Genomic DNA, 19,055 nt, shown 5'->3' with positions numbered 1-19,055 from the left:
TGTTTCTTTAAACAGGAGGAGAAATAGGTTTACTGGGAATTTTTTGAAATGTTTTTTATCCTTTGAAAACTGGTCAGAAAAAACAGGTAGTTATGTTGTATTGAGGATCAATGTTCTTATAGTTTATTGTTGTAATACAGATGTCATGGTATTTAACTTGTATTGTACTTGCAGGTCTCCCTTGAAAAAGAGATCTATGATCTCAATGAGATCAATCTGGTTAAATAAAGGTTTGAAATGAAATGAAATGAATTAGAAAGTAAGAAGTTAAGAAAGTGTGTTAGGAAAAATAAAGATTATCCTGACATTTTCACCAGTTTTTTTTATATTACTGCTTTTCCAAATAGCAAAATCTTTTTTGACCAAATTTGACTCCTGGTAAAAATATGTTTTACTGAGTCTTTTTTTATTTGATATAGGTTATTAAACAAAACAACAAAAGTGAAATGTGTTCTTGGGATTTATGATGGTTATATCTAAGATTATTTTGGGTATTTAATCGATTATTGCGAAAGAGAATATCTGTTAGAAAAACAGCCCGTCAAAGGTTATAATAATTACATTTGTTTGTGACAATAGCGGTATTACCAAAATATTAAAGATGCACTCATCTTTTTCAACACAATTATAATTATAATTTTTTTAGATCTGACCAAAGGTGCATTTTTTTCAATACATTTCTGGGATTTTCAGGTGAAAAGAAAATCGGAAAAATAAAAAATATTTCAGTTTTTTTCCGGAAAGATAATTCTGAAAAATACATAATTCCCTTTTGTTCAGATCTCAATTTGTGTTTCACATCTAATCCTCTTCCGTATTTGATAATGTTTTAAAGCTGCATGTTCTTTCCTTTATCCCCAGGCTTTCTTTGATAAGGAGTACATCACCAGCCATCCTGAAGACACCGAGAAGATCACACAACTCAAAGACCTGATGCAGGAGCAGGTGAACGTTTAACGCAACACGATGAACTGTACTTACTGTACTTTGGATAGATCGTGAAGTCAGGGAAATGTAGAATTCATGCTGTGAGGAATAAAGAAAATACAATGCATATAAAGTAAGGCTTTGGACACTGAAAGGAAGTAAATATACGTACAGGAGAGTTTTTTAGAAGAGTTCAGTGAGTGTTAAATGATTAAAAATCCTCTCTCAGAATCAGAATCAGGTTTATCACCAGGTAGGTTCACACGTGCGAGGAATTTGACTTGGTGTCGTGGAGCATACATAAAGATAAACACACAGATAGAGAACTATTTTAAGAAAACTATAATAACATAAAAAAATATTACAAATAATAAAAAAAGATGGAATAAAATTGAATAAAATATGGAATAAAATGCATTAATGTAATGCTCTCTGCAGAATTAAAGTATTTCCCACTGATATTTTATTTATAACCCCTCAGGTTCACATCCTGGGAGTCGGCCTGGCGGTGCACGAGAAGCTGGTGCACCCAGAAATGCGTCCCCTGCACAAAAAGCTGATAGATCAGTTCCAGATGATGAGAAGCAGCCTCTGCCAAGTGAGTTAGAACATAAAGCATTTAATATAATAATTATATATCATATAATCCTCAGATCTTGAGTAAAAGTAGAAGTACTCAGATCTTGAGTAAAAGTAGAAGTACTCAGATCTTGAGTAAAAGTAGAAGTACTCAGATCTTGAGTAAAAGTAGAAGTACTCAGATCTTGAGTAAAAGTAGAAGTACTCAGATCTTGAGTAAAAGTAGAAGTACTCAGATCTTGTACTTGAGTAAAAGTAGAAGTACTCAGATATTGTACTTGAGTAAAAGTAGAAGTACTCAGATATTGTACTTGAGTAAAAGTAGAAGTACCTAAGAATTGTACTTGAGTAAAAGTAGAAGTACTCAGATATTGTACTTGAGTAAAAGTAGAAGTACTCAGATATTGTACTTGAGTAAAAGTAGAAGTACTCAGGTCTTGAGTAAAAGTAGAAGTACTCAGATATTGTACTTGAGTAAAAATAGAAGTACTCAGATCTTGTACTTGAGTAAAAGTAGAAGTACTCAGATCTTGTACTTGAGTAAAAGTAGAAGTACTCAGATATTGTACTTGAGTAAAAGTAGAAGTACTCAGATATTGTACTTGAGTAAAAGTAGAAGTACTCAGATATTGTACTTGAGTAAAAGTAGAAGTACTCAGGTCTTGAGTAAAAGTAGAAGTACTCAGATATTGTACTTGAGTAAAAATAGAAGTACTCAGATCTTGTACTTGAGTAAAAGTAGAAGTACTCAGATCTTGTACTTGAGTAAAAGTAGAAGTACTCAGATATTGTACTTGAGTAAAAGTAGAAGTACTCAGGTCTTGAGTAAAAGTAGAAGTACTCAGATATTGTACTTGAGTAAAAGTAGAAGTACTCAGATCTTGTACTTGAGTAAAAGTAGAAGTACTCAGATCTTGAGTAAAAGTAGAAGTACTCAGATATTGTACTTGAGTAAAAGTAGAAGTACTCCAGGTCTTGAGTAAAGAGTAGAAGTACTCGATCTTATACTGAGTAAAAGTAGAAGTACTCATATCTTGTACTTGAGTAAAAGTAGAAGTACTCAGATCTTGTACTTGAGTAAAGTAGAAGTACTCAGATCTTGTACTTGAGTAAAAGTAGAAGTACCAGAGTGTAGGAATACTCTGTTACAAGTTAAAGTCCTGCATTCAAAATATTACTCAAGTACAAAAGTGTTAGCATCAAAATATATTTAAAGTTATGCGTACTTGTATTTGGGTGATGTGTGAATACTCAGTGTTTTTACGTGATGTTTCAGGGTCTTCCTGGTTTAGAGAAATCTGGATCCGGAGCAAACACCCCCCGAGGGATTATGAGCCCCGAGAGCTTCAAACTGATGCACCGACACAGGTCAGACACACACACACACACACACACACACACACACACACACACACACACACACACACACACACACACACACACACACACACACACACACACACACACACACACACACACACACACACACACACACACACACACACATACACATACACATACACACACACACACAGACAGTCAGAATACACATATAGTTTAAAAAGTACACCCACAAATAACCAAGTTCTTTAGTGAAGAAGAGTTTTATATGTGCAGCGTAGAGAAGACTAAACTCATGACTCGAAATAAAACACACACACACACACACACACACACACACACACACACACACACACATTTATCTTCATCCTCCAGTGAGACTTCATCATCACACTTCAGAAGTCATACACACATCGTCCTCCATGTTCTCCATGTTTCTCTACAATCACTGATTTCATCCGTCTTTCCACCAGAGTGATGCAGGGATGACGTAGTTTTGTATTACGACTTTTAAGGCAGCATCTCTATCTGTGATTCGGGATTATTGCAGAAAATAATCTGTTTTTTTTGTCAAACAAACATTTATGATATTTACACGTTTAGTTCAGCAGGATAATCTCCACATATTAACACCACTTTATGATTTCTGAAGTAAAAAGCTAACGTTGGGCTATAAAGGAACTACAGCACGGTCACATGACTTCACGTCACCACCGCTAAGCTAAATGTGGCTAATGTTGGGCTATAAAGGAACTACAGCACGGTCACATGACTTCACGTCACCACCGCTAAGCTAAATGCGGCTAATGTTGGGCTATAAAGGAACTACAGCACGGTCACATGACTTCACGTCACCACCGCTAAGCTAAAGGCGGCTAATGTTGGGCTATAAAGGAACTACAGCACGGTCACATGACTTCACGTCACCACCGCTAAGCTAAAGGAGGCTAATGTTGGGCTATAAAGGAACTACAGCACGGTCACATGACTTCACGTCACCACCGCTAAGCTAAAGGTGGCTAATGTTGGGCTATAAAGGAACTACAGCACGGTCACATGACTTCACGTCACCACCGCTAAGCTAAAGGTGGCTAATGTTGGGCTATAAAGGAACTACAGCACGGTCACATGACTTCACGTCACCACCGCTAAGCTAAAGGTGGCTAATGTTGGGCTATAAAGGAACTACAGCACGGTCACATGACTTCACGTCACCACCGCTAAGCTAAAGGAGGCTAATGTTGGGCTACAAAGGAACTACAGCACGGTCACATGACTTCACCTCACCACCTCTAAGCTAAAGGTGGCTAATGTTGGGCTATAAAGGAACTACAGCACGGTCACATGACTTCACCTCACCACCTCTAAGCTAAAGGAGGCTAATGTTGGGCTATAAAGGAACTACAGCACGGTCACATGACTTCACGTTTCGTTCAAAGCTCTCCACAGACCTCATTTCAGGATAACAACCAAAAACACTTTCAGATAAATAGACCAGGGGACAGGTCTGAGTTTTAGGACTCATTCCTGCACCACTCTCTTTCCTCACTGTGTGTTTTCTACCATCTGCTGCACACGTCACACTTTCTGATATTCTACCATCTTCTTGTCTCTCTCTCTTTCTGTCTCTTCTCCCATCCTCCCACATCACGCATGGCTGAATCTCCTCGTCTCTCTGCATGTTTTCGTTGTTTTTTGGCTTTTTTGTTGGCGATTTTCCTCTGCATGGATTCTTGCTCTTCCTTTTTCTTCCCCCCCCCTGCAGTCCCATAGCTGTTCTGACAGCTGTGCGCCCCCCCTCCTCTCTCTCCTCCCCCTCCTCCAGTGAGACGGTGGGCAGCCTTTTGATCCTGGAGCATCCTGAGGACTTCTACCGCATGCAGGTGAGAGCAAGTAGATTTACTCAAGTACTTAAGGTACTTGTACTCAGTGGCGTTTTTATATGTACAAAAGTGGTGGGGCACAAAAAACGTAGATGTCTATATATAAGCTTCTGCAGTGTCGTGCAGTGAGGTTCATGGCTGGTGAGGCACTGGCACCGACTCTTCAGGTTTACAAATATTATATTTTGACCTAAATCAAAATATAATATTATTTTCAAAAGCTTTTTTTGTCTGATGCTTCGATTAATTTTAAACAGACAGTTCAACAAAAGGATACCCAACAAATGTAATTTTATCATTTAAATATTGAATTGTTCTCTCTTAGTAAGATCCCATTTTCAATAAAATGGTGGTCTTACCTTGACTTGAAGATGAAGTCCATTTGTCTATCCTTCTGGACAAAAATCTCTATTAGCCTACTTTTTTGTAAAAGTCCTCCTTATCTTCTCGTAGTTTCAAAAGTCTATCATAAATGTAATCGATAGATTTATGATTAGAAAATTATAAAAGTAGGGTAGACATGTGGATGTTATCCGGCTGATCAAAACGTGCATTTATCTAACAGGTACGTTTCCCACAGATCTTATTTCCAGCTATTTTCTAAAATCCTATGGAGAAATCTCATTGCTTTTTTGTCGAGGGAAGCCAAGCGCAGCTTACTTCCTGGTTTTAGGACGCGTCACTGCAGCTCTCTCGTCTCCTCTTCACACACTTTTCGCGGCACACGTACTTACAGCCAATCAGCTCTGAATTATGTGAGATGACGTATGGTGGGGATGGCAGCTCAGTGCCCCTATGGTCATTATTTTTTTGCCACACACATTAAAATGAAAAATACTCTGAGCATGCGCAGTGTAGTTTTTACAGTCACCGTTCACTTAGACAGTGAGAGGGAGGGGCATGATCGGGTTTTGTCCCACATGGCTCAAAACGACTCAATAGGCACCCACTGTAGACACTAATTAGAAGAACACAGACTAAAACAGCAATGTACAGACGAATCAGATGATTACACATGATCTTAAAATATATTTTATATATATTTTTTTTTTTGCATTTTTTTGTAATCATTATTTTTAATACTTTCTGCTGACACTAGGTGGGGCTGTGCCACTGCTTGTACTTTACTTGAGCAGCACCTGAGTGGCTCACCATCTTTAAGAATTAAGTAAAGACAATGGAGGTATCATTACTGCATCAATGCATTGGAAGTCTAAGAGAACACAGTTAACAAATGCGTTACATGAAATACAAATAAAAAAGTAGTTTGTAGATTAAAACATCTCTTAGTGCCTGGATTCAAATACAAAACAGGCAAAATAACTTCTAATATTGACTTAAAAAATTATATATATGTATCGTTTGAAGTAACTAAGTAGATTTTACTCAGGTACTGTACTTAAGTACAATTTTGAGGTACTTGTACTTTACTCGAGTATTTCCAGTTTATGCTACTGTGTACTTCTTCTCCACTACAGTTCAGAGGTAAATGGTGTACTTTTCCTCCACTACATGTATTTAAAACCTTTAGTTACTTTACAGATGTGGATGAATGATGTGAAATATAATCAAGTGTTAAATCAGACTTTAGTTCCACCTGGAGTAAATCCACAAGCTACCCTGCAGTATACAAAGTCATTCAAACTAGCTGCACCTTTACCAGCTTTGAGAACACTTTCATGATCAATCATTATAAAACATATCATATATATTATTCTGAAATGGACCAATCTGCACAATGACTACTTTTACTGTCGCTACTTTCACTATATTTTGATGAGAATACTTTTCTACTTTTACTTGAGGAACATTTTGAATGCAGGACTTTTACTGTAACAGAGTATTCCTACACTCTGGTACTTCTACTTTTACTCAAGTACAAGATCTGAGTACTTCTACTTTTACTCAAGTACAAGACCTGAGTACTACCACTTCTGGTTTTAGGACTCATTTCTGCAGATATTTATAGTTTGTATTTACTAACCATCACAACTTCCTCGTTCCAGGCAAGCCCCTCCTCCTCCAGCCTAAGCTCCACCCACTCTGCTCCCTCTCAGATGATAAACTCCGCCCCCTCCACCATCAGAGGTAATCAATACATCTAAAATCTGTTTTAGACCCATGTATTTCTTAATTTTTTACTTTAAATTGAATTATTTATTTATTTGGTTTGTTATTTTATCTTTTCTTGATTACCCTTTAACTCTTTTATGTATTTGTTTATTTATTTGTTGTTTTCATGTTTGTTTATTTTTCAATAACAAATGTCTTTTCTTAAGAAAAAGAAAATATATATAATAATAATTGAGTTTTTGGGAGAAGGGGTGGGATTAAATAAGTGTAAACTTCTTCCCACCACTTTTCAGATGTGTAATTAGGTAGATCATTTGTTTATATATAATTTGTAAGTCAGTCATATTTTTGTTTATCAATTTGACACTACTTAAGTTTGTACAGCATAATAATTCTCATGTTTGATTTCATTATTATTATAAAAAGAACGATAACAGATATCTGTGAAATTTCAAAATGTGAAGCATGTCAAGGAAGTTGAGTATCTGAAGTGTAATTTTTGTGTACTTTCGGGTTAATAATGTGGCCTTTTTAGCAGTTTAAGAAAGGTGTGCGGCTGCTGCTGTGAGGAAATATCAGCCTGAAATTACAATGGGCGTTAATGGAGACATGTTGAACGTTTTTGTCACTTCATGCCCTCAAGAGGCATTTTGTTTAATTATTTTGCTTAATTATTTGTCATTGTTCAAGCTACGAGATGTTTTCCTACGTTTGTCATGAAAGATTATGTCTCAAGAATGTAGGGTTTGGGAATTATGGCAGTTTTAAAAAAATATATGAAGGCAAATTTCAAGATTTGCTCCACTCTGTGACATCACGCACTGTAGTTAATGTTAAAATCTGAAGAAAACCTCTTTAACAAGGTCTGAACAATGTTTAATATCTCTAAAAGTAAGAATCAGATTTAAAGGTTGTGTTACACGAATAATGTCAGAAAGATGTGTGACATTTGAAAGTTGGAATGAGGTTTCTGAGTGAAAGTATGAATGAACAGTTAGCAGTTGAAGTCGCATGAAGATTTGTTGAAGTCTGAAGAATATCTCCATTGACTTCAATGGTTAAAAATGTGATGTATTATGGGATGTATCTCTGGAATTATGAAAGTTATGAATGATAAAAGTAATAGCCTGTGATTCCCGACCGAGCTGAACGTTTTGATGTTTGAACAGAGTTTCTGCGATGTTGAATGTGGGAGGAGAAGAGGGCCAAAATAAGTCGGCAGAATAATAATAATAAACTTTTTGTCCGTAGCATAACATATAGTGGCTGTATCAGCATTCCCACTAAACTAGTTGATGCTCTGTATGTGATGACTACTTCCATTCTTGAGAGGATCATAAATACATGGATCCTGAGATTGAAGCTCAAGACGGTGACCAGTGAGATTTGTCTAACAATTATTGTTTTACACATTCGAAATAAATCAAATCTCTTGTGTCTGCAGTGGGCTCTCCTTCTCTTCCGGACAAATATCGACACAACCGAGAGATGTTGATGCTGCTGCCGCCTCACAGAGACCGGCCGAGCAGCGCCATGTACTCAAACATCGAGAACGGACAGGTAGGAGGCCAGGGAGGTTTTTAAGTTTTAAGTCATTATCTGAATCAGAATCATACTCAACTCCTTTTTATGTCTGCTACTTGGAATACCTTAAATTACAATATTTTATTTAAATATGTACGGTGTGTTTCAAGGACATTTAAAAAACCTTAAATCTTAACATGATTTATGTCTCTCTTCAGCCAACGAACCTCCAGAGGGCTTTGTTCCACCAGGTGATGATCGGACCATGCAAACCCTGCAGCGACCCAAACCTCTCTGTGGCCGAGAAAGGTGAGAGGACCGTCAGAAAAACAGGAGGAGAAAGATATACAATTGGCATAAGTTGCATGAATTAGCACTAGTTAGCATATGCAGAGAATAGCTAAATAATGGCTTGGCCGATTTGTAACATTTTGGTGCTTTTTTAAAAAAGTATATTGAGGATGTTGAATCAATTTCATCTTTGAATCTCAGTTTTGAATCTTCTAAGACTTTCAAATCGACACAAAATTCAGCATAATCATCCCACCAGTGTATAAATACAACCACTTTCTGGTTAAAACATTTCATTTTGTGTGAGAGCGCCGACAGAAAAACAAGAAAAATATATACAATTGGGATCAGAAGGTTGTGAGTTCAAATCCCACCTGGAACACCACCACTAGTGTGCCCTTGAGTAAGGCACTTAGCCCTTACCCCTAGATTCCACCGGGTCCGTCTGTGGCGCGTTACAGCCGTGTTACGGCTGCGCCGCGGCGCTCAAGGCGATCGGGGCCTCTCTAGTCAATGGGTGCTATTCCACCACACCCGACGCGTTACGGCTCAGAAGCGTCCCAGAAGCGTCTCGGTGCAGGGCTCCTCTAAAATTAGGATAAATCCTATTTCTGACGCGACGCAGCCGTAACGTAAGGTCGGGCAGGCAGGAAGTGGAACGTTCAGAGCATATATAGCATATATATATATATATATACACACACACACACAAACTAATTTTGCAGACCCTATCCCTCCGTAGTCTTTCAAGTAAGAGGAGAAATGCCAGCGTTCTCCTCCGGTTTGCAGGCACTGTGTAAATTATATATATAGAATAATTATGATGATGAATGCATTTTTTTACTACTAAAATACAGCAACACATCTTTGATACAGTTATTATTAACTTTGTCTGTACAAAGTAGCCTGTCCAGGAAATATGCCCAAATCAACAAAAACTGCGAGCCGGCAGGCAAGACGCTCCGCTTCTGAAATGCTTCTGAAACGCGCCTGGTAGGGTATGATGCCGGAGGAGGCCGGACCAAAACCGCGGCGCAGCCGTAACGCGGCGCAGACGGACCCGGTGGAATCTAGGGGTTAGTTACTCCAGGGAGAATGTCCCTGTAATTGGTAATTGTTAGTCGCTTTGGATAAAAGCGTCAGCTAAATGAAATGTAAAAAAATGAAATGTAATGTTGAATCAATTCAATCTATGAACGAGAGTTTTGAGTCTTCTAAGACTTTCAAATCGACACAAAATTCAGCATAATTAGCCCACCAGGGGCACAAATATCAGAATCAGATTTAGAAACAGGTTTATTACCAGGTAGGTTGACCAGGTAGGTTGACACCAGTGGTCGCGTTAACCGAATATTTTCCGTCTATCACAGTCTGTCATTTTGACGGATTAGAACAAACTCTGAACAGCGCCAAAGCTTCCCCGCAGCGAGGCTCTGGTGTTATGCCGTGTTATGCATGCCCGCCAAAAAGGAAATGATATAGTTTCTAAACCTAACTTTGCAGAACAAATCATTGAAATGTCTGGGATTTTTTGCTTTACGCTGCGCGCGCTCCCGCGAGGTGCAGTGGGCATGGGTAACACCGGTGCTAACAGTTCATGAGCGTGCGCCCCTCGTCAGAGTTCTGTACAGACCGACGGGTAGTAATGGATTTTGGCGGAAATGTCGATCGATCCTGTCCGTCAAAATGACGGGCAGAGAAAAGGTCTAGCGCCACCTCTGGTTGACACGTGCGAGGAATTTAGGAGGCGTGTGGCGTGTGGCGCAGTGGATAGAGCCTTGGTATGTGGATAGAGCCTTGGTTTGGGGATCAGATGGTCACAGGTTCAAACCCCACTGCAGTCAGCATGTCGTTGTGTCCCTGAGACACTTCACCCCAAATTGCTCCTGTGGGGATTGTCCACTGTATTGAGTATGTAAGTCGCTTTGGATAAAAGCGTCTAACAAGTGACATGACATGTAATGTAATGTAATGCAATTTGACTTGGTGTCATGGTGCATACAGTACATAAAAGTAAAAACACAGATAGAGAACTATTTTAAGAAAACTATAATAACATTAAAAAATATTATAAATAATAAAAAATATTGTAAAATATAGCAGTTTTTACATAGAAATAGACTGGAGTTAAATGGAATAAAATGTGGCAGTAATAAAAAAAGGAAACAAATATGGCGACTTTCTGGTTACAACTAACATTTCGTTTTACCAAAGTTTGATGAAATAAATAATAATAATACATTTCATTTATATAGCACACTTTAAAACAACGTCATCTCAAGGTGCTTCACAATGCTATGAGGAGAAAATAATAAAACAAATAAAATAAAAAGATATCTAAGAAGCATATTGAATAAAATATGAAATAAATAAATAGATGTTGATTCTCCTCCAGTCCTCACCACCCCCAGTAGCTGGAGTTTGGACAGCGGCACGAGAGACGTCCTCCCTTTCCTCTCGGCTCACGTTGGCGTCCTGGCGCCTCCCGTTCCCCCCCGCAACCTGCCACATGGTACGACCCTCTCACTGTGTGTGTGTGTGTGTGTGTGTGTGTGTGTGTGTGTGTGTGTGTGTGTGTGTGTGTGTGTGTGTGTGTGTGTGTGTGTGTGTGTGTGTGTGTGTGTGTGTGTGTGTGTGTGTGTGTGTGTGTGTGTGTGTGTGTGTGCACGTGCCTGTGTGTGTGTGCGTGCGCACGTGCCTGTGTGTGTGTGTGCGCCACCTGTATGTTGTCTTGTTTGTGTGTAGAACATGTGTAGAAAAAAATACTGACATATTCCTGTAAATGCCTTAGTTTGTATGAACTTGGTTGACATAATTGTACAACTTTACAGAAGCGCTCCCACACATTGTATGTGACCAATCACAACAGAGCCGGCCAGCTAACCAATCAGAGCAGACTGGGCTCTTGTTTCAGACAGAGGGTGAAAAGAGGTGCTGCAGCACAGGCAGTATGAGAAAAATAAAGAGCTTTTTGAACATTAAAGCATGGAGACATGTAGAGACACTACATACTGATATACACCTGAACATCAGCAGGAGAGGACTCTTTAAAGTAGAGACACTACATACTGATATACACCTGAACATCAGCAGGAGAGGACTCTTTAAAGTAGAGACACTACATACTGATATACACCTGAACATCATCAGGAGAGGACTCTTTAAAGTAGAGACACTACATACTGATATACACCTGAACATCAGCAGGAGAGGACTCTTTAAAGTAGAGACACTACATACTGATATACACCTGAACACCAGCAGGAGAGGACTCTTTAAAGTAGAGACACTACATACTGATATACACCTGAACATCAGCAGGAGAGGACTCTTTAAAGTAGAGACACTACATACTGATATACACCTGAACATCAGCAGGAGAGGACTCTTTAAAGTAGAGACACTACATACTGATATACACCTGAACATCAGCAGGAGAGGACTCTTTAAAGTAGAGACACTACATACTGATATACACCTGAACATCAGCAGGAGAGGACTCTTTAAAGTAGAGACACTACATACTGATATACACCTGAACATCAGCAGGAGAGGACTCTTTAAAGTAGAGACACTACATACTGATATACACCTGAACACCAGCAGGAGAGGACTCTTTAAAGTAGAGACACTACATACTGATATACACCTGAACATCAGCAGGAGAGGACTCTTTAAAGTAGAGACACTACATACTGATATACACCTGAACACCAGCAGGAGAGGACTCTTTAAAGTAGAGACACTACATACTGATATACACCTGAACATCAGCAGGAGAGGACTCTTTAAAGTAGAGACACTACATACTGATATACACCTGAACATCAGCAGGAGAGGACTCTTTAAAGTAGAGACACTACATACTGATATACACCTGAACATCAGCAGGAGAGGACTCTTTAAAGTAGAGACACTACATACTGATATACACCTGAACATCAGCAGGAGAGGACTCTTTAAAGTAGAGACACTACATACTGATATACACCTGAACATCAGCAGGAGAGGACTCTTTAAAGTAGAGACACTACATACTGATATACACCTGAACATCAGCAGGAGAGGACTCTTTAAAGTAGAGACACTACATACTGATATACACCTGAACATCAGCAGGAGAGGACTCTTTAAAGTAGAGACACTACATACTGATATACACCTGAACATCAGCAGGAGAGGACTCTTTAAAGTAGAGACACTACATACTGATATACACCTGAACATCAGCAGGAGAGGACTCTTTAAAGTAGAGACACTACATACTGATATACACCTGAACATCAGCAGGAGAGGACTCTTTAAAGTAGAGACACTACATACTGATATACACCTGAACATCAGCAGAATAGGGCCCCTTTAATATTGTATTTGTAAGATCAGAGTTATTTACAGTTTCTTAGCTCATTCTAAACCTTTAAACAAAATGTAAAAACATATGAGTGTTTTGTTAGCCGTGGACAGTAAAATGTATGTTTCCCTTCCAGCACAATATAAATGTATTGTTGAGAGCTTGGAAAAGGATGAAAAAAGTTCCCCTTCACACACACCCTCCTTCACACACACTTTTCCTGCTGACTCTCTCTTCCCTTCCTCTCCGTCCTCTCGGTCTCTATTTCGGTCCACCCTCGAGTGAATGAGACGTCCTATTTAAGTCGCAGGATGTAAATAAAGCTGCAAGATTCTTGACAGACTTCCCCTTTTCTCCGTCAGAAACAGGAAGTGTCGCAACTCTTGGAGGAAACATTTTTCACTCTAATGTTTATGAGCTGCTTGGATTTAGCTGCAGTTCATTGTTTGATCAAATCTACGGTGGCCGACGCGTAATGAAACCAAAAATGATTATATAACGACTGCTTTTACTGCTCATTTTAACTCATTTTCAGAGACACTTTAATGATAGTAGGGAGAATTCAAACAGCTCTCATCATGAGGTACTTCAGAATAATTTCACTCCGTTAGAAACCTAGCCAAACTCACAATTCCAACGCAACCCATTACTCTTCCTCCTCCTCTTCCCCCTCCTCCTCCTCTTCTTCTTCTCTGGTTTGAGGTTGTCTCTCAGTCAGTCCTGCTGTGTCTCCCCCTGTAGGGCAACACCTGTCGATGCACTTTGACGCTTTCCACCACCAGGTCAGCGACCTTCCTCCAGCTCTCCCTGCGCGATCCTTAAGAAAGGTACCCTCCTCTTCCTCCTCTCCCTCCTCTTCCTCTTCCTCCTCCTCCTCCTCTTCACTCCTGCTGTTGGTCTGGATGAATGTCTGTCTGTTAGTCTGCAGCCCCCAAAGAAACGTTACTATTTGAGTGCATTTCTTTGTTTCCATTTCAGGTTGCAAGAAATGGGCTTTTTTTCTTTTGGTCAGATTTTGGATAAAAATGCTGATACACTGATCAGCCATCAGCCGTGTGCTGTTTCAAGTCCAGCATGTCCCTCTGAGTTTCTGTTTAATGCTCACTGCAGCTCACAGTTCAATATATCAACGTTGACTTTAAAATAATCTGAGAGCTTTCAGATTGCAGTTTCTGAAACAAAGAAATCTGATATTCTTCTCCTTTATTTTACCGTCTGGTTTCCTGTCTGTGTTTTCTGGTTTTCCTCCTATTTTCTGATGTTTTTCTGTCCAGTTTTTTGTGCTTCTTTTCTATCCTCCCTATGGATATGAATATGATCATTAATTCCTATCACGCAGAAACATATACTAGCAACTGCAAAATCTGTTTTGATAACGTATACATTTACCACTTTATATCACTACTGTTTATTCTAAGCAACAGTTTGCACATTTATTTTCATTTTCAGAGACACTTTAATGATAGTAGGGTGTCAGTATTAAGGTCAAACTTAAGGAGAAACGCACTGCAGTTTCAAAAAACATGCAAATGAAAACACACGTGCCATGTTTTGTGTTTTATAACTTATTAATTATCCCATCTTTCATCGAAGATATGAACTGGATTCTGATTCTCACGTTCATTTTCTCCATTTTACACATTTAATCTACTAAATCCTGCCATTGTGCTTGAATTAAGTGATCCTCCTAATAACAATAACAACAATAATAAAGTATTTGTGCTGTTCTCTCTCTCTCCAGTCTCCCCTTCACCCTATACCTGCCTCGCCCACCAGTCCTCAGTCCGTCCTGGATGGCAGTAGCTCCACTCTGTCGGGCAGCGCCAGCTCAGGGGTCTCCTCCCTCAGCGAGAGTAACTTCGGCCCCCCGTCCTCCTCCTCCTGTGACCCCCCTATCGGCCCCCTGGATTCAGCCCCCATTAGCGCCGTGGACCCCGAGGACCTGGACTACCAACCCATCCGATTCAGTGGCTCAGAATCCGAAGTTGTGGGAGGAAACATCCAACAAGACCTCCAGAATATTCACTATTATCATCACTACATCCCCCATCTTCCGCCGCTTTACCACCTCCATCACGAGCCCCCCGCCCTGCCCCCTAAACCCTACCTCAGAGAGGGGTGCATCCCTGAAGAAGACACCCAAACACCGATGCCTCGCCCCATGCCGAGAAAAATCTCCCAGCCGATCATCGCTGCGACGAAAGAGGAGCAGGCGAAGGTGGCGTGGGAAACTGGGGTCAGCGAGGAGTAACGGGTGGGATCTAAATGTATAAACTTTTAATTCCAGAAGAACGAATAAACTCAGAGTCGCTCTGATAACCAAACTAATGGAACATTTATATACTCGACTTTATCAGCTGAATCACTTTCACCAGACCCTCATGTTTCTTCCTGTCTGAGCACAATCAATGTATTCATCATCATAATGTCGCACCTGCACTGAAAAGACCACCATCGATGGTTTGGAAATACCTTTTTTCGCCATAAAATCCCCCCTTGATGAATGATTTTGGTGTCAAATCATACATTTCTGATCACGTAGAAACCAAATTCAGACGTGAGGAATAAATCAGAAGCTTCTTCATACGACCTCTGAGACCATACCATCGAAACCATCTGCCAATGGAAAACTGGGCAGTTCATTATGTTGCATCCTTAGTGAAATTACACAGACTCATGGGATTTCAGTTTGAATCATAACATCAGACTCATGGGATTTAAATGTACAAACTTTTTCCAGAAGCGGGAATAAACCCAGACTAACTCTCCGATCCGAAAACCAAACGAATGGAGCATTTGAATACTCAACGTTATCAGCAGAAACACCGTTTACCAAATCCTCATTAACGTTAGCATCACCATTTATTAATCCCTGAGGGGAAATTAAATGTTTTTACATGTTGCATCCTGTTAGCACAGTTAGCTTGATTTATTTTTTACTATTTAATCACTAAATCCATCGTAATAACGTTACACCTGTACTGTAATTGCACAGACTCATGAGATTTCATTTTGATCATAACATTATCACGGGGGATTTAAATGTACAAACCTTTTCCAGAAGACAGAATACGATTCGATACAATATGTTACTATTCGATAAGTTACGATACAATACGTTACTATTCAATAGGTTACGATTCAATACAATACGATTCAATACAATACGATACGTTACTATTCGATATTTAACTATTCGATATTTAACTATTCGATAAGCTACAATTCGATACTTTACGATTCCATAAGTTACTATCAGATTCGATACGTTACTATTCGATACGTTACTCTTCGATACGTTACTCTTCGATACGTTACTCTTCGATACGTTACTATTCGATACGTTACTCTTCGATACGTTACTATTCGATACGTTACTCTTCGCGTTACTCTTCGATACGTTACTCTTCGATACGTTACTATTCGATACGTTACTCTTCGATACGTTACTCTTCGATACGTTACTATTCGATACATTACTATTCGATACGTTACTCTTCGCGTTACTCTTCGATACGTTACTCTTCGCGTTACTCTTCGATACGTTACTCTTCGATACGTTACTATTCGATACGTTACTCTTCGATACGTTACTATTCGATACGTTACTCTTCGCGTTACTATTCGATACGTTACTCTTCGCGTTACTCTTCGATACGTTACTCTTCGATACGTTACTATTCGATACGTTACTCTTCGATACGTTACTATTCGATACGTTACTCTTCGATACGTTACTATTCGATACGTTACTCTTCGATACGTTACTATTCGATACGTTACTATTCGATACGTTACTCTTCGATACGTTACTCTTCGCGTTACCCTTCGATACGTTACCCTTCGATACGTTACCCTTCGATACGTTACCCTTCGATACGTTACCCTTCGATACGTTACCCTTCGATACGTTACCATTCGATACGTTACCCTTCGATACGTTACCCTTCGATACGTTACCCTTCGATACGTTACCATTCGATACGTTACCCTTCGATACGTTACCCTTCGATACGTTACCCTTCGATACGTTACCATTCGATACGTTACCATTCGATACGTTACCATTCGATGCGTTACCCTTCGATACGTTACTATTTGATACGTTACCATTCGATACGTTACCATTCGATACGTTACCATTCGATACGTTACTATTCGATACGTTACCCTTCGATACGTTACCATTCGATACGTTACCATTCGATACGTTACCATTCGATACGTTACCCTTCGATACGTTACTATTCGATACGATAGACTTAATTTTCCTCGTAAGGAAATATGTTTTGGACCCAAATCATAAACACTACACGGCACACGATAGAAGACATATTCACACATGACTACATGAACACAAATACACAGAATAAACCGAGAGATGCTCCGATAAACAAACTCACCGGACATTTGAATAACTTTATCAGCAGAAACACGTTCACCAAACCCTCGTTGCATCCTGTCTGAGCAGTCTGCTTTATTTACTATTTAATCACTAAATCCATCATAATAATGTTCCACCTGTCCATCTCTTGTGATTTAATTTAAATTCATAACATTATCACGCAGAAGGTTAAAGAATTCATATAAAAACGAAGAATTATCCCGTGATGTGACCTCGCTCTGAAGACAAGCAGCACTTTAAGAAAGCAACAGAGCACCAACACAAAAAGGAATTACAATTTAAACTTATTTTTACGTGTGCATTTTAGATGCTACACAAGCAGGGAGTGACGACCTCCCTGTAAACAAATACATAATAATAATAAACACAAACAAACAACGGATTCTCCAACAAACGACCGGCGAAAAAGTATATATATTTTCCCACAGGAACATCAAAGTATGTAGATAAATGTAACACAGTATATATAAGTATATAAATGTAATTTATATTTAATCCTAACACTTTTGACTGAAGGTGAAGTGTAGAAATATGCAAGATGAACGGCGTCCCGAGCCGAGGACGTGCACAAACACGTAGAAATAATTTAATTTAAACTTGTGACGGTTTTATTTTTGACGAGGCGGCGAAGGGAAGAGGATCAAGTACGTTTTTAGAGAATAATAACTATAATAAATATACACTTTTTGCCATTTTTTTAAAATAATGACTGTACATTTTTAAAGTGTTTTGTATGCATGTTCATTTATTAAAGGTGAAACAGAGACTTTGAGCACTGGATGTCTTGATAGACGTGGAGTAAAACTACTGTGAACGAGCATTTTATTTTATTTTTTGTTATGTTGTTATCTTAAAATGTGAAACTTTTTAAGCCACCAGTTTAAATGATGTACATATTGTCCTCTGTTTAATCACGCCTCTCCTTTGTGTTGGACACATTTAAAGCACCTTTTAAAGTTATATGACTTTAAAATATGTTAAAATATATCGCAGGGGATATCTTTCTTCTTCTTTTGTTGCAATTAATACAAGAACTGCAAATGTGGATCCATCCGCCACTGAAAATAGTCCCCAACAAACCACAGGAAAATAATGATTGTTTTTTTTATTTTTAAATATAATTAAACTACATATTTACAAGCCTTTTCATCTTTTTTTTAAAATGGTATTTTCCTGCACAAACTCAGCTGTTACACTTGAAGTGAATTTAACACATTTGAAAACTGCTAAAAGCACCTTTTTAGGATGAAATCCCAACACGACTGTGTGGTGTTATTCTCACACTGTACATTATGATTAACAAGTTTCTATTTTATTTATTTAAATAATTTGAGTGATATTGGAGATAATTAACACAGAGAGAGAGAGGGGAAAGTTGTGTTGATATACACACACTGACATGATAAACATACGGTGTTAAATGTTACATTTAAAGGCTGATTTGCTCGATGTCCACTTTGATCAATAGGTGCACCAAGCTAAAGCTAATGCTAGTAGAAGCGTCCTGCAGGAAATCCTTCATTAGGATTATATTGTGTATGAATTCTGTAATTTTTGTATATGCATGATAGAAATCCCTTTTAATTAAACAAAATTAAACCTCTAAAATGGTCATGAAGTTACTAATAAAAATTACAAACTTCAAAAAGATGGATTTATTACAGGACTGACTGTTAGCTTG

The 19,055-nt window shown here is 38.8% G+C and overlaps 1 protein-coding gene across 1 annotated transcript in view; it reads left to right on the top strand.

Moving 5' to 3' along the window:
* The window catches only part of LOC117486834 (dedicator of cytokinesis protein 3-like), a 213,327-nt gene extending 196,823 nt beyond the window's left edge, over nucleotides 1-16,504 (top strand). The window contains 10 exon segments of the mRNA XM_034135405.1: nucleotides 862-945; nucleotides 1,409-1,525; nucleotides 2,783-2,874; nucleotides 4,613-4,730; nucleotides 6,737-6,818; nucleotides 8,248-8,363; nucleotides 8,546-8,636; nucleotides 11,014-11,130; nucleotides 13,711-13,796; nucleotides 14,711-16,504. Coding sequence (XP_033991296.1) covers nucleotides 862-945; nucleotides 1,409-1,525; nucleotides 2,783-2,874; nucleotides 4,613-4,730; nucleotides 6,737-6,818; nucleotides 8,248-8,363; nucleotides 8,546-8,636; nucleotides 11,014-11,130; nucleotides 13,711-13,796; nucleotides 14,711-15,220 — 1,413 coding nt within the window. The 3' untranslated portion in view covers nucleotides 15,221-16,504.
* Nucleotides 16,505-19,055: the final 2,551 nt, after the last annotated feature.

This window comes from Trematomus bernacchii, unplaced genomic scaffold (genome assembly GCF_902827165.1).
Source record: "Trematomus bernacchii unplaced genomic scaffold, fTreBer1.1, whole genome shotgun sequence".
Taxonomy (NCBI): Eukaryota; Metazoa; Chordata; class Actinopteri; order Perciformes; family Nototheniidae; genus Trematomus; species Trematomus bernacchii.
Note: the sequence above shows the minus strand (reverse complement) of the source record. Positions and strands in the feature narration are given on the sequence as shown.